General features: G+C 50.7%; 2 protein-coding genes across 10 annotated transcripts in view; one reads left to right on the top strand and one right to left on the bottom strand.

Annotated features, from left to right (window-relative positions):
- The window catches only part of CARS2 (cysteinyl-tRNA synthetase 2, mitochondrial), a 73,470-nt gene that overhangs the window by 1,544 nt on the left and 48,563 nt on the right, over nt 1-23,363 (bottom strand). The window contains exons 16-17 of one of the 2 annotated variants that reach the window (XR_013355448.1): nt 8,426-8,562; nt 3,756-3,830 (exon numbers count right to left, since the gene is read on the bottom strand). The gene's annotated coding sequence lies outside the window, so the exon portion shown is untranslated. Of the gene's footprint in view, nt 1-3,755; nt 3,831-8,425; nt 8,563-13,007; nt 13,235-23,363 lie in introns of those variants that run through there. The other variant, XM_077854948.1, reaches the window with a different exon arrangement.
- Nucleotides 844-22,607, top strand: NAXD (NAD(P)HX dehydratase). 8 transcript variants are annotated; one of them, XM_077854951.1, is made up of 10 exons: nt 844-981; nt 4,793-4,943; nt 9,174-9,219; nt 10,006-10,094; nt 12,145-12,253; nt 18,241-18,291; nt 18,377-18,481; nt 19,167-19,287; nt 20,402-20,522; nt 21,383-22,607. In XM_077854951.1, exons 1-10 carry the CDS (start codon nt 936-938, stop codon nt 21,531-21,533), a joined length of 990 nt encoding a protein of 329 aa, XP_077711077.1. In that variant the 5' UTR covers nt 844-935; the 3' UTR covers nt 21,534-22,607. The 8 variants fall into 8 exon arrangements, with proteins under 8 accessions (XP_077711077.1, XP_077711081.1, XP_077711078.1 ...); XM_077854955.1 differs by having other exon boundaries at nt 884-986; XM_077854952.1 differs by having other exon boundaries at nt 975-1,107.

Below are 23,363 nucleotides of genomic sequence, written 5' to 3'. Positions count from 1 at the left end.
GAGGCAGGGAGGTGCATTCAGAAGGTGTGTTGGTGAGTCGTGTCCCCCGAGACAGGTGTGGGTCCGCACTCCCAGAACTCGTCAGTGTCCCCACAGGTGGAGGTAGGGTCCTTGCAGAACGAATGAATGAGAGAATAGGTCACATAGGTCACATACCCTACCGAGGCAGGGTAGGGGATCCGAGGGCCGTACCGCTGCCGGGCAGGGCTCGTGGCAAGAACGCCCTGCGAGGACGCGGAGGCACCGCACGGAAGGGATGCCCGGGACTGGGGCCCCTCAGCACCCCCCCCCCCCCCCCGCCTGCCCTTCTAGCCTGTGCGCCTGGAAGCAGCCTCCGCCAGGCAGGCCCTCGGGAAGAGGCTTGCGGGAGGGGAAGACGGAAGACGGGCTGCCCTCCAGGCTTCCGACTGCAGCCGCTGGGACGGCGGAGCCCGCTCACCGGCCTCACCGACCAGCTCGGAGTCGGGGCGGGGGCCTGGCGGGGGCCGCCCGTCCTCCCAGAGCAGCGCCGAGCCCAGGGGCGTCGGCCCGGACGGAACCGGGCTGCGCTGAGGTGCTGCTCCAGGTTCTCCAGCTGCTTCCCGACCGCAACCTGCTCGTTAGCTGCGCAGCGCCCGCCCCGCTTCCCATAACGCCCAAACCCCAAAATGGGAACAACGAAAACAACCCGGACCCTCCTACCCTAAACCGCCCCTGGAGGCTGGAATCTGTTTCCCCGCAAAACCCCCGGAGCTGGGCGCCCCGCCGGGTTGGGCCCAGAGCTCGTCCATCACCAGAGGCCGTTTATGATTGGCGGAGGCCCGTCTGTGGGTGGGGCGAGCCCGGGCGGGCCTGCTTCCGGCGACGGCGCGCGGGCCTTCGGGAGCCGGAAGTCCGCCCAGAGTCGGGTTCCGCGGCGGCCGCGCGGGGGAGCCTGGGAGTCCGGAAGTCGGCGGATGGCGGCGGGTTCGGCGTGGGAGGCTGCCGGGGCCTGCCGGCGAGGTAAGGTACGCGCCGCCCTTGCCCGCATGGCCGCTCGGGCGGGGCCCAGGGCTGCGCTCGCCGGCGCGGCGGCTGTGGCGCTGCTGTCCGCCGCGCTCGTGCTCTACGAGCTGCCGCCGGGCGCAGGTACCGGCCGCGGGCGCCCGTGGGCACGGGAGGCGCCGCGGAAGGCCGCTGGCGTGCGGAGCTGTGCGGCGCGTCGGCCTGGCCTGTGCGCGGCCACGGGGCCGAGGGGCGGCGTCGGGGGGCCGGGGGCCGGGGGGCCGCGGGGGCCGGGAAGGGACGGGCTTCGCCGGCGGGGCTGGGAGCGCGCCTGGGGCCACCCGAGCGACCCCCGAGGACCCCGGCCGGGTGTCAGGCGGGGCGCGCCGTGTAGGAGGATTGGAGGCGTGCGGGGAACAGGGATGGCCTGATGGAGCCCGAAACCCCTCGTGAGGTGCCTTCCTCGTTCTGTTTGCCGGTGGACGTGTATTCACGTAAGATACAGGAATGCGTTGAGAGCGTTACGGAGCCGGCGGGTTGTATCACCCGTTTCTCACGCTCGGTGGAGACACTTGTTTACCGACCTTTGTGTGGCCGGGAGGGACGGGCCCTGAGAACACAGAAGGACCCCACCTGGGGTTGCCCAGCCGGTAAGTGGCCGAGATGGTGACGCTCTCTTTGCTGTGACAGCAGAGATCCTGCTACGGACGCGTGTATAGTGCTGCAGGGCGGAGACTCTTGGGGGACGTTTGGCTTTTTGTTTCTCTGCACGATGGTTCCAAATGCTTTTTTTTTTTTCTCTCATTGAAGTAAAGCTGACACGCAGCATTGCGTTAGTTTCAGGTGCCAGTTGCTTTGAGAGGTATGAAAGGGTTCCTTAGCTTCACCTGAGGCCGGCAGCCGAGAGGCTTCTGGTCAGTTTGCTCAGAGACTTTATTGGCAGCCCTTTGCCTTAAATTTGCACACTGTGATGAGTCGGTGGTGTTTTCTTTTGCGAGTTTGTTCGAGGTTTTATCATCAGGCCGATTTGCTGGACTTTTACCAAAAAAGCAGGTGGAGTTGTAGAGCACTGACTTCCCATCCTGGCCTCAGGGCGTCTCCGATAACTGTGAGGATTGCTGTCAGGTGCTCCAGGTGAGTGAGGGTTCTTTGTTTAAAGCACAGCTGGCACAAAGGTGTTATCCTAGAGGGTTGTAGGAGGTAAGTAATTCTAGAAAACAGCCCAGGCTTAAGAAATCCCGTTGACTTCTCCAGACTGCCTCAGCCACTTGCGTAACACGAGAATCAGACGGGTTTGACCTGTCCTTCCAGACTCAGAATCATCCTGAGGATAAAGTTACTTGGTGGGATAAACTTTAAATCACCTCTCGGCAAGGCCTCTTTATCCTTGAGAACGTTGGTGTTCGTATTTAATATTTCTGTGGGTAAGTGCAAAGGTGCATGCCAGTAAGCCAGCTGACCCTGAGGAAGTGTGAAGTGTAGGGAAATGTCACGGACCTTCCTTTGGCCCTTTGCTAACAGAAGGCATTGGTCTCAGATGGATGGGACAGAGGCTGGTGAGCCGTGTGGATTTACTTTGCATCTATACACTTCTGGTCAAAGAGTGAAAATCCTATACTTCTCAAGTGATTTTATTCCACCACTCCCAAATGGTTAGGGGGCAATTGAGAGGGATTTGGTCGTCGTCTTGTCTTTTGGTTGGTGTGGTGACTATTTGGTTAAAGAAAAATGCTTTGCCTTAAAATGGCAGCATTTTGGTAAAATGATGTTTTTTGTTCTGGCTTATCCATGACTGCCCCCGGCATCTTCACAGGCCTGCCTCTCTGGGCTCCAGTTCCCTTGTCTGTAAAAGGGTAAACTGACTGCTGACGAGGAGAATAAACCAAGATGCTTTTAGTTCATCAAACGCTTGTCCAGTTCTGTGCCGGACTCCGAGGTGACTGAGAGTGGGGAAGCACCTATCCTAAAGCTGGAGATGGGAGCTGTACCATGTCCTGTGTAGGCCAAGTGTAGTGGGGTGGTCTTAGGGCATACCCTGTATGTGACTAAGTACTGGATCCTGATAAACCCATGACGTTGTAAGAAACCCAGAGCAACCCTTGTGTGACTGGTTAAGTTCCGACTCTACTTTTATAGTTTCTAGACTTTAAAAAGCAACTGTATGTCATGATGTGGGTTTGGTATTGACCAATCAAGTTATGCTAGATGTGATAAAGCTGGGGACAGATGCACAGCCTGCGTTTCCATGACTGCAGAGATGCTCTTCAGTCAGTGATTTGTCACCGTATCTGATGGCAGCCACTCTGATTCCCTTCCTGCAGCTCATCAGTGAGTGCCCAGTGATGGCATGAGAAGACCGTGTGCAGTCTGGGAATTGGGAGTGTGGACAGGCACCAGGGAGGAGGAGGGAGAGCAAGGTCTCTGGTAGCTCGGTGGCTCTGGGGCAGGACTGTAGACAGGTCACCGGACTTTGGAAGCACAGGCATCCGCCCGCTGTCGCCATCGCTGAGCAAACCCAGTTGTGCCTTTTCTTGGCCAAAGGTTTGCAGTGATTCTGTTTTGAGTTTTAGTCTTGTGTTGGTTTGGGAGAAGGTGCAGAGTGTTGAGGTTGAGAGTAGTTAATATTCTCACATGGGGGTGGGGGTCTCAGCACCTGGCATGTCAACTAAGGAAGCATTTATACCTACTCATTAAAGAAAACTACTTGGATAAATTTGTATAAATAAAAAGTGAATAAAAAGTGAAATAAATAGTGAAACTGTAAGAGTGTAATTAAAGATAAAGCTGTTTACCTTATGGAGCTGGGGCAGCTTTGGTCTTCATTCCAACTGTGACACCTGCCTGGTTTTTCTCTGCTGCTGAGATGACTGGAAGGAAACAAATGTTGGTGCCTTGTGTGAGAGTATTGTATGTATCTGCAAAGACCCTTTAATTCTAGAGAAAACAGGTGCTTTATTGTCTATTCAAACGTTGAATATACATGTTACGGAACATGGCGTTTCTCTCACAGATGAGCTGGGTTTAAATATCAAGGCAGCAAAATACATGATGAGGAAGTTTCAAGAAAGACAATTAAAATCTAGCTGTTTAGAGACAAAATCATTTTATTGTTTTAAAATGCCACTTTGGGGATCCTGGGGTGCCTCAGCAGTTTAGTGCCTGCCTTTGGCCCAGGGCATGATCCTGGAGACCCGAGATCGAGTCCCACATCGGGCTCCCAGCATGGGGCCTGCTTCTCTCTCTGCCTGTGTCTCTGCCTCTCTTTCTCTCACTCTCTCTGTCTCTCTGTCTTTCATGAATTAATAAATAAATTTTAAAAAGATCTTAAAAAAAAAATAAAATGCCACTTTGAACCCAGTGTAAGCTATGTTCTCTATTTAGAATACCATTTCTAGGTTATTTAATTAGTAATTAATTGAGTGTCAGAAACGTGACTAGAAGGTTGGGGGTATGAAGATGATCAAGGAAGGTAACAAATGGGAGGTTGCTTTTTAGCAACCTGAAGAGACCCGATAAACTTGATGGAAGATTGAACTGGAATATGTGTGGTTTTTTAAGTAGTAATGCATTAGAAACATCTTCTGAAAGATTAATTAGTCTTCTGGAATGTCTAATACATTTCAAAAACAAGCTTGGTATGTATAGCTTGTGTGTGGTAATTTCTAAGCATCATTTGGTTAGAGAAATAAAATAGTGAAACCATTGGATAAAAATCTATAGCGTTCACGTTAAGTCAACTTTGGGAAGTGTTTTGGTTAATAGGCTCTCTTTCAGTCTTTTTCGTGTGTGCTAATATTTTTCTAAATGATTTCATTTTCCTGTTTTTCAGTTTTACAAAGAGCATTTTCACTGCATAAAGCACGTTCAGTAGAGGATATGGAAAATACTTTGCAGCTGGTGAGAAACATTATACCTCCTCTAACTACCAAGAAGCACAAAGGCCAAGATGGAAGAATAGGCGTAGTCGGAGGCTGCCAAGAGTAAGTGACTTGGAAAATGTGGGTGTGTAGGCCGTCTCTGTCGTCTCACTGTCTGCCTGCTTACCAGCTGGCTGTTTGTCTAGTTAGACCCCAGTAATCATTTCTCCGTGTAGTCGGATGTTCTGACACCGGTATTTGTCAGTGATGAACTTGGTGACTGAATAGGAGAAAACAGTAAGGGTCCCAAGTGAGCTGTTAGTGTAGAGATTGCACCTGCGGTGGGGGCTGGGATGGGACTCTTTCTTGTTTTAGGCTTTACTGACCAGGCTACATACTTTAAATATGTATTACTTTGTGGAATTTTTTTTTTTTTTTTTTTAAGATTTTATTTGAGAGAGAGAGTGAGCACTTGCGGACAAGCGGGGGGAGCAACAGGGGAAGAGGGACAAGCCAGCTCTGCACTGAGTAGGGAGTCTGATGCAGAACTCAGTCCCAGGACTCAAGGACCATGACCTGAGCTGAAGGCAGCAGATGCTTCACTGACTGAGCCACCCAGAGGCCCCTAAACCTGTTACTTTGTAATCAGAAGAAAAACGGTGTGTTTGGTTTACTTTGTCAATTTGAAGATGTTCTTCGAAGTCATTCATGAAATTTGACGGATCTAGCCTTTTTTCAAGGCTTGTTTTCTAATTCTGTATATTTTGCTGCTGTGCAGTTTGACACAGTTTTATAATTTGTCCTTGTTTATAAAATGATATCTTTGCCTTTTACTTAATCAACCTTGGTTACCATTTCAGCTACTGCTTACTCTCTGTTCATATCATGTGCTGTCTTTGCCTGGCTGTATATTTTCAGTTTATCACATGGTTAGGTGTCTTATAAATATAATACATAGCTTGATTTGTTTCCTAACCTCATGTGACAGTAATTGGTTTTTTATTTTTTTTTAAGATTTTATTTATTTATTCACGAGAGGCACAGAGAGGGGAGAGAGAGAGAGGCAGAGACACAGGCAGAGGGAGAAGCAGGCTCCATGCAGGGAGCCTGATGGCAGGACTTGATCCCAGGATCCCGGGATCACACCCCAGGCCAAAGGCAGGTGCTAAAGTGCTGAGCCACCCAGGGATCCCAGTAATTGCTTTTTTAATACTGCAAATCAGCCTGTTCATGTTTAGAGTCTACCTCATGTACTCTCTAAGACCTGTTACGTTTTCTCTTTATTTTACTTTGTGTTTCTATTTTTTTATTATTTTTGCTAGGTTTTCCCTTATATTAATTTGGAAATTGTATTATGCTTTCAAATTTAGGTGTTGCCTTTTCTGACTATTATGGTGAATTACAAATGCCACTCAGGAGAGAGAGTTAACACTTGATCTAAGAATTCCTAGGGAATTCCTAGCCCAATCCCTAACTGCTACGTGGAACTTTGTATACGATACTGCCAGATAGATCCTGTGTTATTTCCTGCCTGGCCCAGAAGTCTGCACTTTGGCTCTTCTGGCATATTCTTTGACAACGTGGGGGGGGGGGGGGGTTGTTGCTGGGGGGGGGGCACTTGTACACCTGCTGTGTCTTGCTGTGGTCGGTGGGCTGCTTGGTGCTTTGGCTGAGTTGGGGATGCTCGGGTAGCAGGATTTTCTGTGGTAACCTATATATGATCACATAGTCGTCTAGCCTGTATTTTGCACTACAAAAAAAAGTTTACAGTTTCCTCCAGATATGTCTGGAATGTGTCTTATTTTCACTAATTTTATTGAGACTTGGTGAGCTCTTTCCATCTGTAGACGTGGTCCCTTTGGATGAGGGAAATTTGCCTGTTACTGGCTCCCACTTTCTCATCTGTTTTCTTCTCCTCCTACTGCATGCTGGGCTCTTGGATCCTTAGTTCTTAGCTGCTTTTCTTCCTTTTGTCCCTGGTTAAAGGACAGTCCTCCTCCAGCCTCTGGGATGGAGGCCAGCAGGTGGCCTCTGCCGGGTGGTTGGGTCCTTCATCCTTTGAGAGAATTGAGGAAGTCAGGGTTTTTAGTCCTCACATTCCCTCCATCTCCTGCCTTATATTTTGGGACATCTACATGAGAAGAACTGGATGTCAGCTTTTCTTTTCAGATAAGTTTGGTAGTGTAGCATGCTAGGGGTGATTATCTAACTTAAAGTATGTCAGTTAGCTTTAGGAACTAACCTTGAAAATAGGATCATTGTTATTGTGATTATAAAAGTATTATCTGCTTGTTTTAAAAATTCAAATGGTCCAGAAATGTATGAAGTGAAAGCCTCAGAGTATCTCAGATAATAATAATTCAGTGTGGACACATTATTAATCTTCTGGACTTTGTGCATGCAACTATTTATTTATTTTACAAAACTGGGACCATGTCACTGTTTTGTGCCAGTTTCAGCTTATCAATAACCAGTGTTATGGGACCTGCCCCTGAGTTCTTACGATCACAAGATGCCCTCCAGCCACAACTACCAGGAAACTTTGAAAAAATAAAGCTGTTTTACTTATAGGACTTAGAAATGACACAGCACCCCTGGGGCCTCACGACTGAGGGCTGCAAGTAGACAGAGCATGTAGGTTTGGGATTCTCCTTTTATTGGGTTTGAGGGCAAGGGCTTAGGTTTCAAAGATTCACTCTTTATTGGTGAATTTGTTTTTTTTTTAATATTTTATTTATTTATTCATGAGAGACACAGAGAGAGAGGCAGAGACACAGGCAGAGGGAGAAGCTGGCTTCATGCAGGGAGCCCGATGCGGGACCCGATCCCGGGACTCCAAGATCACGCCCTGGGCCAAAGGCAGGCGCCAAACCACTGAGCCACCCAGGGATCCCCCTTTATTGGTGAATTTAAAGCACAAGTGTGGGAATTTAAAGCCCTGGAAGAGAAAAAGACAAGTGGCCCAGATGGTCAGTTACTGAAATCAACCAAAATCTTTAAAGAAGCCTCAAGGGGGCGAGGGTGGCCTGGCTCTCCGCCTAGTCTTGGGCTGGTAATGCATTTGAAATGGCGGTCTTTGAAGTGGATGGTTTTGTAGTCAAAGCTTACATCAGATATTACAAAACAGAAGAAAGAACAACTGTCAGAGCTTTGCATTATGTTAATGCAGTGTTCTGGGTGTCCATCATTCAATGTTGGTTCCTAGAGATTGGTTCTTGGTAAGTGGGGGTGTAGTATTCTTTGTAAAGATGGACCGTAACTTATTTAACCAATCCCTGTTGATAGGCGAGTGGTCACCTGCTCTTTTTCCCCAACTAAACAGTATGGTTGTAGACATCCCTGTATGTTTTTCTACTTAGATGTGCATCTGTTTTTTTTCCAGGGGATCAGTTCCTAGAATTTCTACTGGAGCAGAACACATAGACATCTTAAATGTTGTCGCATGCTGCAAATTGCCACCCCCCCCCCCCACACACACACACACGCACTGGTGTGTACTGCCACCTATAAGCATCTCCCCCTCCCTCCACCCCTCACACCTTTTGCTGGATAAATAGGCAAGCTAGTTTTTATGGTTTTAGTGCATCTTTGTTGGGCTAGCATACCTGTTGCGGGGTGGAGCAGAGACAGCGTGTGTGTGGCATGTCCTGTGTTGTGTTCCTGGCCCGTTGGTGGTCCTGCTGTGCGGGAGAGGGTTGTGTGTAGAGTGTACTCAGTCTTTTTCCTGGGTTTTCTTCACTGCCTGGGATTGACATAAAGGTTACAGTCATTCATCTGATGACAAGTTCAAGCGTTTTTTCTCTGCTTCAGGCAGTATTAACATTACTCACAGGCACTCTGGAAGGTGGGATGGGAACAGGAGGGACTTGTGTGAGTCTCAGTGCCAGACTATGTGTTGCTGTCCTCGCTATCGTCCTCTTACAGTGTTCTGAGCTGTGCTCACCTGTGTCACCCCTCCCCCCCACCCAGGGGTAGGGACGTCTTCAGTGAACTCTTGCAGCCTCCTCAAGCCTCTAGTTTGAGCACAGTGCTGCAGAGATACAGTGGTCCTAACCCTGGGTGGCTCAGTTGGTTGAGCGTCCGACTTATATCGGCTCATGGTCTCAGAGTGGAAGGTTCAGACCTGGCATTGGGCTCCATGCCTAGCATGGAGCCTACTTAAACAAAACCAAAGGTCTGAAATGACAAACGGACTTGTCGCAATCCATGTTTGTTGATGTTTATTAAACATTTACTGAATACCTATCAAGTGCTGGGTCCTGGGCTCTGTGATTCATGTCTGTGAAACCTGATAAACCTGGTGTGTTTGCCTCTTTCTCAGAAGTTGATGACTGTCAATACCTTCCTTTTTAGGTATACTGGAGCACCTTACTTCGCAGCAATCTCAGCTCTCAAAGTGGTAGGTCTGTTTACAACTTCCCTAGTCAAGAGTTGGATTCTTTAAATATGATTAGAGAAGTGTTTTTCTTTCTTTCTTTCTTTCTTTCTTTCTTTCTTTCTTTCTTTCTTTCTTTCTTCCTTTCTTCCTTTCTTCCTTTCTTCCTTTCTTCCTTTCTTCCTTTCTTCCTTTCTTCCTTTCTTCCTTTCTTCCTTTCTTCCTTTCTTCCTCTTCTTTTTTTTTTTTTTTTAAGATTTATTTAGAGAGAGAGTACGAGCAGGGGAGGGGGCAGAGGGAGAAGCAGGCTGCCTGCTGAGCAGGGAGCCCCATGTGGGGCTCAGTCCTGGGATTCTGGAATCATGACCTGAGCTGAAGGCAGATGCTGTACCGACTGAGCCCCACTTCCCCACCCAGGCACCCCCATGGAATTTTGTTAACTGAAGTTTTATCAGAACTATCCTTCACCAGCATGATCCTGGGATGCTGCTTCAGTTCTCACTTAAGCAGTTGGCATCTTTACAACCTTGGTGATTTCCCAGGCCTTTGATCAAGCCCTAATGGCTCAGTTAAGATAAAATGTGCTCCCCATGGCCCCCACGGGTGTGGCAGCCTGAGCTGGTCTAGGTTAACCTGCCTCTTGGGTGGCAGCAAAAGTCTGCTTTCTGTTCCAGCCCTTTTCTTAGTTTCTGGCCTCCTCTGAGCCACCTAGCTATAGTGTAAGAGCTGTGATGAGGGGCTTGGCTGAGGCCACCTAGGTGTCTGTTGGCGGGCCCGGCTCTGAGTCAGCCTCTTGTGCTCATTTCTCAGGGCGCAGACTTATCCCATGTGTTCTGCACCCGGGAGGCCGCACCTGTGATCAAGTCGTACAGCCCGGAGCTGATCGTTCACCCGGTTCTGTGAGTGGGGCCTCACGGGGGTGTGTTACTTGCAGTGCTCCTCAGGTGTGGGGCCTTCTTGTGGGCTCCCAGAGCCTCTGTTGAGGGGCTGCCATACTGGGAAGTGGTAGGTAGGTGCTGTGGGAAGGAAGGAGAAGTTGTGAAGAGCCCACTGTCTGCAGTCAGAAGATAAGCAGCCGTGTGTGTACAGCACGGGATGAGATTTTAGCCACCAGGGCACCGTGCCCCAGGTTGACCCATGGTCCATCAGAAATGGTTGAGGCTTCCTAGGAGAGGTCTAGGCCTTGCCTGTGGTCAAGCTTCCCACACAGTAATGAGGGGCCCATCAGGCAGGAACAGGGTCCTTCCCTCATGCAGCAGATGCTTCCAGTGCCGGTCCTTGCCCTGGCTTCCACAGGGACAGTGTCAAACCAAGCAGACAAAACAGCTGTTCCTGGCCCTTGGGCTTTGCAGTGGTGAAAATGTTCTCAGTGCCCTCCAGAACTGGGGCTGCTGACCATGTATGGCTAAGGAGCACCTGAAATATGGCTGGGGGGCCTCAGAAGCTGAGTTTTTACTTTAACTAAAATAGCCCCATGTGGCTGGTGTCTGCCATACTGGGCTGCACAGCTCTGGAGACAGACATGCAAGGCAACAGTGTGTCAGAGAACCTAACCAGGGCCTGTACATGCACGTGGCATGTGTGTGGTTTTCTCTAGGGTGATTGTGGGCAGGGGCCCAGAGAGTGGCATTCAGGTAGGGACCTGCAGACACAGGGAAGAGCTGGTACGACTTGAGCCGAGGAGTGTCAGGGAGCACAAGGGGCTCAGGATGGGGCAGGTGACCAGGGGGGTGCAGGGCCAAGCCCTGAGGTTGTGGGGGTTATCCTAAGGGATTTGGTTTTCAGGTAAATGAGGAGGAGGGAAAAGAGGGCCACTGGAACACTTGAGCAGGGAGGGACAGGGTCTAGTGTACATTTATTTAAAAGATGTGACCTGGCTGCTCTGTTGAGAATGAGCTTTTGGGGCCCAGGATGGAAGCAGGGGTTGCATGAGAAAGGTGTTGTAAGGATGCTGGGGCGAGTAAGTGATGGGGGAGAAATAAGAGAAGGGTCAGATTTGAGGTGCACTTGAAAGTACAGCCCCAGTATTTGCTGACAGGGGGACATGGGGCAGAAGGAAAAGATGAGAGTCATGAAGGCCACTCTGGATTTGGTCTGCGTTAGTTGTTGTCAAGGTGAGGAACCTGAGAGAGCAGGTTTTGGTCGGGGTGACCATCAGGGGCTGGCTTTTGGATGTTTCCATTTGCCTGCTGGATATCTAAGCAGTGTTGCTGTCAGACCTTGGACGGAGCGGGGTGCTCAGGGAAGGTGTAGACCTGGGGGCTGATGTGGGGGAGGTGTGTAAAGCCAGGAGGCAAGGGTAAGGCTAACCAGGAGTGCGTGTCAGCAGGGCCAGCCCAGCACCCAACAGCTGGGAGCAGAGGGTGGGTGGCAGTGCGGGAGGAGGGCTGTTCTGGAGAACTGTTGGCACTCGCCTGGAAGGCCCATGACCCTGCATCTGTCAGACACGGGCTAAGTACAAGTCCTTGGATGCTTGGATCTTGCCATGGGGTAGTTGGGGGCAGAGGCTTGCAGAGTGGGTTCTAAGAGTCCAAGGAGCAAGATGGTAAGCGGGAAGCTGCTGTGGAGGAACAACAAAATCCCAGACAGCCATCAGGTCCTGCTCCTACTGACAAGGTCCCCAGGTGCCCCTTCTAGTTCCTAAAGTACCCTGTGTGACGGGAAACAACCTGGTTCATCCTAGAAGACCAAGATGGTTTTGAAAGTAGCTGGAATGTCTCAGTGTAGCTCAGTGTAGATGCTGAAAGCTGGATTCGTACATTGGTGAGTGAAAGATGAGCCTATCTATGGGGATAAGAGGGGAGACATGGCTGGATGCAGGCTGGAGTCCTGGCCTGAGTCCTGCAACAGAAGGAACCAGCGAGATCCAGAAAAATGTGGTCTCCCTAATAAGGTAAGTCAGTGAGTGCAAATGGTACTAAATTGTCTGGCCTCCTTTTCCCGATGCAGCGACAGCCCCAGTGCTGTTCACGATGTGGAGGAGTGGCTGCCTCGGCTGCATGCCCTGGTCGTGGGACCTGGCCTCGGTCGAGACAATATTCTTCTTGAAAACGTTAAGGTAAATGTAGAGAATTACTGAACATGCCTCATCTCATAGACTTGACTCAGCTTGTGGAGTTAAAAGAGAAGCATGTTCTTGGAGTTTCTGTTGTTCAGTGTTCACAAGTCTCTTGATGGAATAATGATGGTTTAGGGGAGGGGGAAACACTAGGCAAAGAGCTAGGAATGAACCTAAAATAGACCAGGTGGAATAAGTCTCTTGCTCTCGGGGCAGTAGCTTTTATACTGCAGCAGGGAAATCCCTGGGACTGCCCCGTGTTCGGGTGTCCACTTTGTTTTTTTTTTTTTTTTTTTGTTTTTTTTTTTTTTTGTAATTTTCATTTATTCATGATAGTCACACAGAGAGAGAGAGGCAGAGACACAGGCAGAGGGAGAAGCAGGCTCCATGCACCGGGAGCCCGACGTGGGACTCGATCCCGGGTCCCCAGGATTGCGCCCTGGGCCAAAGGCAGGCGCCAAACCGCTGTGCCACCCAGGGATCCCCTGGGTGTCCACTTTGAATGAGAAGCATAGTGCTAGGCACCTGGGGTAGGAGGGACAGCCACTCCATCCTCTTACAAAGAGCTGAGAAAACGGTTGTCAAATGAACCAGCAGTTGTACATTTGGGACAAATAATCTGAAAACCAGTCCCATACAGTCAAGCAGTGGCTCTAGGTAACATGCCGCAAATGAGGCCTCTGGGCTGTCCTGGTTCGGAGCCACCTGGAGCTGGCATGGGGCACGTCACATGTCAGGCAGCATCGTCCAATCCTTTTTTTTTTTTTTTTTTTTTAAGATTTTATTTATTTATCCATGATAGACACACAGAGAGAGGCAGAGACATAGGCAGAGGGAGAAGCAGGCTCCATGCAGGGAGCCCGATGTGGGACCCGATCCCAGGATTCCGGGATCACGCCCAGAGCTGAAGGCAGACGCTCAACTGCTGAGCCACCCAGGCGTCCCAAGCATCGTCTAATCTTGAAAATTCTTGACTGCTTGCTGAAAAGTAGAAATAAATCATAGCTGAGAAATGCTAGCTCCTTTGATGCATGTGAGCTGAGGGGGGGACCTGAATGGGGAACCCCGTGTGTAGCCTGTGGTCTCCTGTGCACTTGTATCCTGAGATGGTGGCTCTCTGCACAGGGTGGGTGGGAGATGGGCTGTGACAGCCTCTCTGCCAGGTGGTTTGTCTTTGGGAAGAGAGGCAAGTGAGAGCTCCTGACAGAATGGGGATGACCCTCAGGATGATGGGGTTTGTGACCTTTTGTGACTTGTCCACCACCTGGATGCATGTGTCCCCTCAGAATCACGTGCTGGAATCCTGAACCCCAAGGTAGGGTGTCAGGAGGTGAGGTCTTTGGGGAGTGATTAGGTTGTGGGGGTGGAGGAGCCTTCTGAATGGAATTCACGCCCATATAAAGGGGCCCCCGGGAGCTCCCCTCCACTTCCACCAGCTAAGGACACAGCACGGCCTGTGACCTGTAGGAGGCCCTCAGCCAGCACCCACATCCTGGACTTGAAGCTTCCAGAACTGTGAGCAGTACATCTCTGTTGTTTCCAAGCCACCCAGCCTGTGGCATCTGTCACAGCAGCCTGAGTGGACTCAGCACAGTCTGACTGTGATTTGCTTCAGGATTTGCTTCAGCCGCCTGTCAGGATGTCTCTTGAACCACACCTGGAACAGAGACACCCTCTTGTGAACTGTTGTGATCTGCAGGTCCCAGGCCTGCCCATCCTGGCAATGTGGCTTTCTGTGCTGGTCACCTGGCCTGTGTCTGTGCTGTTCACCTCTGAGGAGCTGCCACGCCGGACATCAGCACCTCACCCTTTCCCATGTCTCTCAGGACTTCTTCCTTAGCAGGGCATTTTCTGCACAGAGATTTAAGCTCTTTGATAAGAAATGAACTTATTTTTGAAACAGCAGTTTAAACGAGTGGGCAAAATATGCTTGGATTTTACCAGAATTCCTCCTAAATATTTTTTCCCTGGGGACACGTGTGCAGGGGCTACCCCCAGCACTGGCCTGGGGACCCGGGATGGCTAGGGACCGTCAGGGACCACGGGTTTCCTCATGTTTTACTTGGTTACAGAGCTCAGTGCCGTCTGTGACTTGTATACTCACAGTGGGTGTGTTCCCTGTGCTGCTCTCACTGTGCTGTGTTCCTGCACACACTTTCTAAATGTTTGCTCAGTGAATTTGTTATCTAGTATAATCCTGAAAACAGCCCTGTTGGATAGATTTCTCTTAGCCTTGTTTGTTTTTTTCTTTTTCTTTCTTTTCTTCCTTTTCTTTCCTTCCTTCATTTTCTTCCTTCCTTCCTTATTTATTTGGGAGACAGCATGCATAAGCAGGAGGAGTGGCAGGCTCTCTGCTGAGCAGGGAGTCCGAATCAGGGACTTAGGGCTCCATCCCAGGACCCTGGGATCGTGACCTGAGCCAAAGGCAGACGCTTCACCGACTGAGCCCCCCAGAAACCCCCATATCCTCGTTTTTCTGATGACAAAAATTGAATCTTGGAGAAATTAAATTACACCCCCAAAGTGGCCATGTAATAAGTTGCTGAGTTCTTAACTTCATCAAGAATTTTTGCATGCCACACAATTCATGCATTTAAAGCATACAATTCCGAGGTTTCTGAGTATCTTCACAGTTGTACAGCCACTACCATGAGAACACCTTGATCATCCCAGAAAGAAATCCTGCATCTGTTAGCAGCTGCTCCCTTTTCCTCTCCAACTCCCCAGCCCCTGGCAGCCACAGTCTCTACCTGCGGCCTGTGTATTTGTATCTTCCGGACCTTTTGTAGCAACGCGGTCTTACAGGACTGGTGTTTGTGACCAGCTGTGTTCACTTTGCAGCATCTCGGGGCTCACGTGCATGTGGTGTGGGTCAGTGTTCCACTCCTTTCCTTGCTGGTGGATATTCTCTTGTGTGGACCACATTTTGTTTATCCATCCCTTGATGGACGATTAGGTGGCTTCTGCATTGGGCTGTTGAATGTAGTGCCACTATGAATTTTTGTGTACAGATTTTTGTGACAACCCTACTTCATGTTTGGAGGAACTCCTCTGTTTGCTGCACTTTTTTTCTCGCATGAATTTTTAATTCTTAAGTTTATTTTCTTTGGAGAGCTTTATTGTTTTAGCTCTTATATGTAGGTCTATGGTGCATCTTGAATACATTTTATGTCTGGTGTAGGGAGTGGATACTTAGTTCCAGCACCACTCTGCTCGAGTGAATTTCATCCTTGTTGAAAGTCTGGACATCAGTGCAGGGGTTTATTTCTGGGCTCTCATCTCTGCTCATTGATTTGTACAGCTGTCCTTGCACTGGGAGCACTCCGTCCTGACAGTGGTGGCAGTGTGATCCTGCCAACTTTGTTCATGTTGGGAGTATTTTGGCTGTTCTGGGTTGTGTGCATCTCCACAGGAGCTTTAGGATCAGAAGAGGAAGCAGGGATGCTGACAGGGAACATGCTGAATGTGTAACTCAGCTTGGCGGTGCTGCTGCCCTACAGTATTCAGTCTTCCACGTCATATGCTGGTTATGAACCAGAGTTTTCTGGATCTAGGACCTAGGCTCTTGACTAGAGCTCATACTATTTATGCTCCTTTGTAGCTTGCTCTTAATGATAGGTCCTGGCGGCTTTTCCTGATAGAATAGCTACATGTTCCTCATTATTTAGCTATATCACGATATACTATATTTAGCTAGTTCATTTAGGTGGTTTACAGCTTTTTCTTATGTTAGTGATGTCTTGAACATTTCTGCATACGTATTTGTCTGTTTCTTTTAGGTGTGTCCTAAATGTCTACGTGCTGTATGGCCAGATAGTGTTGGCTGCAGCAGCTCCCTCTCCCACCAGAGGGCTGCCCTCGCAGGGCTTCTGCTCAGGGCGGGGGGCATTCCTTCTCCCCTGGGCGCCACCTCCCGTGCAGGAGTGCTCCCCTTTGACTGTGGCTGTGTCTTACTGTCAGACACATGGGGCTGCTGCTCAGCCAGCATCCAGCCTCTTCTGACCGGTGGGTGTGCAGCTCTTTCCCTTCTCTGCTATCCTCCCCGTGGGTTAGATTGTTGGCTAGATGGTGGGGCCACGGCAATGTCCTCAAGTGGCCTCCCTTGGAGCTGCTGTCACCTTCGCTGTGTGTTCAGGCCCTGACGGCAGCGTGACAGACGAGGACAGGGTTAAATGCACAGCACACTTCGTACAAATACCCCAAGTGATGGAACAAACCCGTCCTTACATGAGTGAGGATGCGCAACTCTGTGTGTGCCAGGAGACCCGAATGTGATGCGACATGATTCACACCTGCCCAGTTACGTCAATTTGGCTTTCCTGGTGTTTGAACCTTCACCCCAATGTTCGTCAGGATGGGCAGAGGAAAGCACAGAGATGGAAGTGTCGTTGCTGTGGCCCAGCACTGCCGCCCAAAAGCAGAGATTGAGGGAAGCTGAATCTGTTTTCGCAGCAAAGCCAAAACTCAAAGCAGCAGGCAGAGTGTTTTCATTGTTAAGTGAGGAAATATGCTTCGATGAGGCTCTCGTATCCTGACCCTCCTTTGAAGGGGCTTTGCGACCTCTCTGAATCCTCAAACCCATGTCCACAAAATACAACAGGGTAGGGCAAGGAGGGCAGGGTAGGGCAAGCCCTCACCTTGTGGGGTCTCCCATTTCATTTTCGGAATAACTTCTAGTTAAATATGTGTGGGTTTATCTTTTAGTATTTCAGGTTATTTCTACTTACCATCTATTTTGTTTTACTATTTTTTTTTTTTTTTTTTTTTATTTAACGTATGTTAAGGCCCTTGGACTCACAGATACTCCAGGAATGAATGAGCAGGGTAATAGACGTTGGGCCTAAGCAGGTGTCTGGCTCAGCGCTGGACTGCTCGTGCAAAGTAACAGTTACTGCAGCTGCCCTTCAGGGGCTGCCAGCCCCCTTGCTGAGGACCGGGTGAATCTTTAGAGGTGGGTAAACCTGGAGAGTATTGAGGCATTACTCTGATCTTACCAGGAAACTGAGGTTCAGAGACTGGGCTGACTTTACTCAAGTTCACCCAACTCCGAGCGGCAGAGCTAGGATTTCAGAGGTGGCATTGAGGCTCAGCCTGCAGCAGCTCCGCTGGGGTACAAGTTGCGTGCTGCAGTGCCCCAGACGCTGTCGGGATCTGGGCGCTCCTTTGACATAGAGCCTGAGTCAGAGGCCATCCCATGAAGAGGTTGGCGCTCCCTTGGGCTCAGGGCCATGAGAGTAGCTGTCCATCATCCAGGGTTTCCTCACTGCTTCCTTTGCTACCACCTCCACCCCACCCCCTGCCGGGAGGGCCAGAAGGGACTTCCTAGGAAGTCCACACTGCTTAGGAGGGCAGCCTCCTGGGCAGCCGCAGCAGGACACTGCAGGTGGGGCTTTACAGCAGACGTTCTCTCCCGGTCCCTGAGGGCGTCTGCAAGCTGTGTGGCAGATTAGGTTTTTTCTGAGGCCTCTGTCTTTGGCGGGCAGGCCCACCCACCATGTGCTCACCCGCTTGTCTCCGTGCTGTGTGCTGGACACTGGGCATCCTGGAGTGCGGCTGTCGTCTCACTGTTCTCTTAATGTTTTCTACTGTCAAGCGTGTGTTCTGGGTAGAGATGGGTGTCATGTGGTATTGCAGCATGTCAAATACTGGCGCATGTATTTGGGGGAATTCTGAAGACTTCAGATTTTTCATCTGGGAGCCCTGAGATGAGTGTTGACGGGACACTTGGAGCTTCTAGCTTGGGGTCAGCCTCCATGGGCTCGCCTGCCCCAGTGCTGGGTATTGTGCTTCCCACAGACTCCTGTCTAGGGTTTGTGGTGCCCCTGCCTTACAGAGGGGCTACTGCCCATTCATTTGAGTTTCCTTCTGTTTCTTGTCTTGCATTTACATTTTCTGTGTATTTGTTGAATTCGTCAAGGAACTGCTTGCTTGGTGTTAATTCCGCTGGGGGTGATGGGCTTGTTCAGCATAGCTTTCTTTTCTTGCAGGGCATTTTAGAAGCATCCAAGGCCAGGGACATCCCTGTCATCATTGATGCAGTGAGTGTGGCCTCTTCTCTCCTGCCCCTTCTCACAGCCAGGCCCGCCCCTAAGACTGTGCATACATACTTGTCCCTGTCTATAGGATGGGCTGTGGCTGATAGCTCAGCACCCAGCCCTCATCCAGAGCTACCAGAAGGCTGTTCTCACTCCCAACCATGTGGAATTCAACAGACTCTCTGAAGCTGTGGTGAGTTCACTGACCACCCAAAAGGTGTAAACCCTCCCCTTCCTGAGGAGGGGTGAGGGATGGCTCTGGTGCCCTGACCTTTCCCCGCAGGGGCATATTTGCAGATGGCCAGCAAGTAGATGCATGTTTCCACATGCTAACAGTGCTATTCTTTCTTGGTGGTACACGGAATCCTGGGGCATCCTGTCACCAGCAAATCTGTGACTAGGTGAGAGGCGGGGCAGTGGGCTCTGGGCCGCTCACTCCATCCCTTCCTGCATTGCCTCACCTGTGAAATGTGGGTCATGAGAACATCGCCTCATAGAGTCTAAGGATGAAATGAGATGATGAATGTAAACCCACAGGTTCTACATATGAAGCATCCCATAGATGTTAGCATGTTATTCAGAGTTGTGTCACTTCTGCAAACATGTAAAACTTCAGCCTTGGGCATTGTTCCCTTAACTTTGATCCGAAAGTCAGGGGAGGGTAAGAACAGTGTTTCCACATCCACCTGAGGACTTGCTGTCCAGCTCTTCTGGGCCCACTTCCCCCTCGTGCACGGGTTGTACACATCTGTGTGGGGGGCTAGAGCTCCTGGAGGCTTCCTATGTCTGAGATCAGGGTGGATGGGCAGGATGTATCCGTGATTGTGGGTTCCTTCCATGTGTTTAACAATGGCCTGTCTGTGCTGTCCCACTCGCAGCTGAGCCACCCGGTCGATGGTAGTGATCATCATGAAGCTGTACGGAGGCTCAGTCAGGCCCTGGGGAATGTGACCGTGGTACAGAAAGGGGAGCGGGATGTGATCTCTGACGGCAAACAGGGTAGGTACCTGTAGGCTTCACGCAGGTCGGTTGGTGTGGCTGTGCTGGGCACCAGCCCCTGGAAAACTGTGGTCACACACAGCACAGAGGTCCCTCGTGTCACACATGTTCCACACATAGACTTCCCAGTGAGCTTGCATTTCTCACTGTTTCACAAAGGGAAATGACCTTGCTGAGTGTTTGGATGTCAGGTGCAGTGGCTACGGTTCTGTCCATGATCTGTGGCAGCCCTGTCAGAGGTGGTGCCCAGGGTCCTGGGCCTGCTGCTTCCAGCTTACCTGCAGCATTAGAGACAGTTATATGAATATTTCCTGGCATTTTATTGTTAAGAAGGGCTAGAAAGTGAGGAAACACTGGGAGTGGACACCAATGGAGGCGCTTGCCAGGTGCTGGACATGGCAGCTTCCACCTCGTTCTGTCTCTAGGGCCTGCTGGCTGCCTAGTGGGAAGAACGGGGAGGTTATGGTGTGTGCCGGAGACCTGCCATCAATGACAGTGAGGGTCAGAGTCTCCCCAGTATACCCAGAACAGGTCCTCCCCTCACATGACGGGACTGGGCAGCAGGGAGCACGTTGGTTCTGTGCTACAGGATGGGCTGCCTTGGCATAGAGCTGCTGACCAGGTGGTGGGAGGCACACTGGGGCCCCAGAGAGTGCTGCTTGCATGCCGCCCCACACTGGATAGGCGATACCAAGGGTGTGTTCTCTGAGGGACCTTGAAACCTTTTTGTTGCTGGGAAGTGCTCTAGAGTCTGACATTCAGAAGATACAACCACCCGTTTTCCAAAGTGGCTGCTGGGTTACACAGCATAAATGGAAGAGCGGCCACTGGCTGGGTCCATGCAGGGGTGCTAGTGTGGCTTGCACCTCCTTGGCCTGAAGATCCCCGGTACCTGTGCTCTGCTCCCGTGTCTGCTCCAGCAGGCCCAAGTTGGATGAGTCTGTTTGCCGTCTGTGTTGTGCTACGCAGGTGCTTCTGGGCTGGCCTGGGTCTGCTCTTCTGTAAACCAGGGTGCCTCGTACAGAACAAATGGGAAGAGCTGCTGCTGATTGAGATTGTGCCTCAGGCCCAGGTGAGCTCGTCCTCTGATGGCTGTGTCCCTCTTGCCCCACAGTACTCGAGTGCACCCAGGAGGGCAGCAGCCGCAGGTGTGGCGGCCAGGGAGATCTGCTGTCAGGCACTCTGGGCGTCCTGGTGCACTGGGCACTGCACGCCGCTCCTGAAAAGACTAATGGGTATGTGACATCTTCACTTGTCTTCCCCTTGAGAGCTTTGAATCGTGTGAACCATTTTAGTTGCCCATGTTTAATAAGTGGCCACATGAAACCTTGGTGTCCTGTGGAAGCGATCCCAGGATGGGGATGTGATCCCAGAATGGTCACCTGGTTGGCTCTTGCTCAGTGTAAGGTTGATGCCCTGGCCTGTTGCTCAGTGCCAATGGCTCTGGAGTGGTTTGTGAAGCTCCCCAAGTTTGAGACCGTGTTCCGGGGGGTGTGATGTGAACCCCTGTAAAGCAGAACAGTGGACCAGAAATAGAGCAGAGGTGAGCCGGCCTTGACTGCTGTCCTGAAGTGGGAGCTTTCTCTAAGAGGCAGAACTCTGAACTGCAGGCTTGGCCCGCGTCCACTGCTGTGAGCACAGGCAGGTTCCAGTCCTCCGTCACTTGTTCTCTATACCTGTCATATGACAGTGGGGCCACATATGCTGGGGTGGGGTGTCCTGGGTTTGGAGGGTGCCCCACCTGGGAAGCCTGTGAGGCCTGTAGGGTGGTAGCACAACAGGAAGTAGGGAGCACCTGCTAAGGGCATGTACATGGAGAAACAAGATTGTACGGGGGCCTGTTGATGATGGTGGGAACCCGCATTCTCAGATCTTCAACATATGGGTCTAGTTATCATTGGGGGTAGAACTGCCATCCTGTCCTCTGGGTGGGTGGGTATTGATGGGCCCTATCTCCCTGGTCTTCAGGCTGCCTTCTATCTCAGAAGACTAGCAGACTTGCCTGCTAGGCCTGTTTGGGGTCCCAGGTGGGAAAGGAAGGGAAGGTCAGGCCTACAGTGAGTGTAGGCACCTGCTGACCATCCTCCCCTTCCAGGTCCAGCCCTCTCCTCCTGGCCGCCTTGGGTGCATGCTCACTCACGAGGCAGTGCAGCCTCCAGGCCTTCCAGAAGCACGGACGTTCCACCACCACCACCGACATGATTGCTGAAATTGGGCCTGCATTCAGCAAACTCTTTGAAACCTGAGCCACAACAGCAAAAAGCAAGCGTGCTGATGGGGGAGGCTGCCTTTGTCCTGGGAATCCACGTCAGGTATTGATTTTGGGCTACATGCATAGTTGATTTAGTGTCACTGTAACACCTCCAAGTGTTCCTGAATTTTTCTTAGCTGCTCAGTAGTAAGGGACAGATGAGCTGTGCACAGGGCCAGCAGCTGAGCTTTGTGCACTTGCTGCAAGACCATGGACCTGCTCCTGGTCTGGGCTCCTTCCTCCTCACTGCCCATGTTTCCTGTGTGCGCGCATGCGTGCACAAGAAATTCCCCGTGTCAGATGCTACTCACAAGACTCCCACTGGTCCTGTTAAGGTATCTACAGGATGAGGAGTTGTGCTCTTTAAATTGAGGTCCACCAAGCGGCATCGCACGTGTGGTCTTCGGCGTGTTTGCTTTTTAAACACGGATTTGGTTGGAATTGTCTGGGCAGAAATAGTAAGCATGAGTGGTTAAGGTTAATTGGTTGAAGTATTATCAGTGACCAGCTTTCAGAGGAAACACTCCTCCTACGTGTGTGTGCAGTGATGGCGGTGGGCAGCATGCCCTTGGAGTCGTGGAGCCCTCGTCTGTGATGTGACCCATTCACAGGCTCTCAGGAGGAACAGACGAAGTTGGACATTTGGGAGCACCCAGGAGGCCCTAAGTGCAGGGACTGACTGCTATCATTAAAAGTGGGTGTTGTCAGGAAGAGATTCCATTAGAGGTGCCCTGTTAGCCTCTGGCTGGCGCTCTAGGTGGATGGTTTTCTCTGTGGCCTGAGAGCTGCTTCTCTGGTGTCTTTCTCTGTGGGGTTGGTTTCCGTGCCTGTGAATACTTCCCGTAGGTTTCAGGGTCTTTCTACAAAGACAGGAGCTGTGTGGATCCTTTACACGTCTGTTTGCCCAGACGGTCATCATTGGCTGAGGTTCTGATTGAGACCCTTCCCCCCAAACGGATCTTAATGTTTCCCACTCTTGTTTCACATGTAATTTGAGAAGTGTCACTGTTTTTCCCTTTGGGGAATTACATCTAAATCCTGGTAACTATTAAAAAGCATATCTGGTTTATTTCAGTGTGGAGTTGTGCACTTTTTCTTAGAAAGCCCAAACCCACCTTTCAACTTTCCTCAGTGAGGGCACTGTCAGCGGGGGGCCAAAAATGGAAAAGCGTTGTTAAACGTTGTTAAAACGAAGTAGTCCTGGGCAGCCCGGGGTGTGATCCTGGAGTCCCGGGATTGAGTCCCATGTCAGGCTCCCTGCATGGAGCCTGCTTCGTCTCTGCCTCTCTCTCTCTCTCTCTCTCATGAAAACATAAAATCTTTATTTAAAAAAAAAAAAAAAAAAGGAAGTAGTCCTTTCATTCCACAGAAAGTAAAATTCAAGAGTCACAGAACTATTCTTATATTTTTGCTCTGAGTATGTATGGCAGTGAGGAGTGTATCCAAGTAGCCAGTGGCTAATATACACACCTGTGTGGACCTACTAGCTCCAGCTAAGGACAAGCATTTTCCTCAAGACCGAGAGAGCAGCATGGAAGCACCTCCTAGTGGTGGTTTGGCATCTGGCCATCAGGGAACAGCGTGATCCCCATGTACTGAGGGGGGACCCTCATAAGTGGGTCACTGTTGGCAAGGCCACTTCTGAATGGGTTTCCTCAGCTGTAGACAAGACACCAAGGCCAACTTGACAGTACTGGACCGTAGGCTGGCCTGGCTGGGGACAGAGCGGGGTGTGGGCTGCACAGTGCTGGTGCTGGTTTCCACCTCCTGCTCGTGGTCTGCTGTCAGACCTGTGTCTTGCATCTACGAGAACTAGGGGTTAAAA

This window comes from Canis aureus, chromosome 17, assembly GCF_053574225.1.
Source record: "Canis aureus isolate CA01 chromosome 17, VMU_Caureus_v.1.0, whole genome shotgun sequence".
Classification (NCBI taxonomy): domain Eukaryota; kingdom Metazoa; phylum Chordata; class Mammalia; order Carnivora; family Canidae; genus Canis; species Canis aureus.
This window is presented reverse-complemented; position numbering and strand designations above follow the sequence as displayed.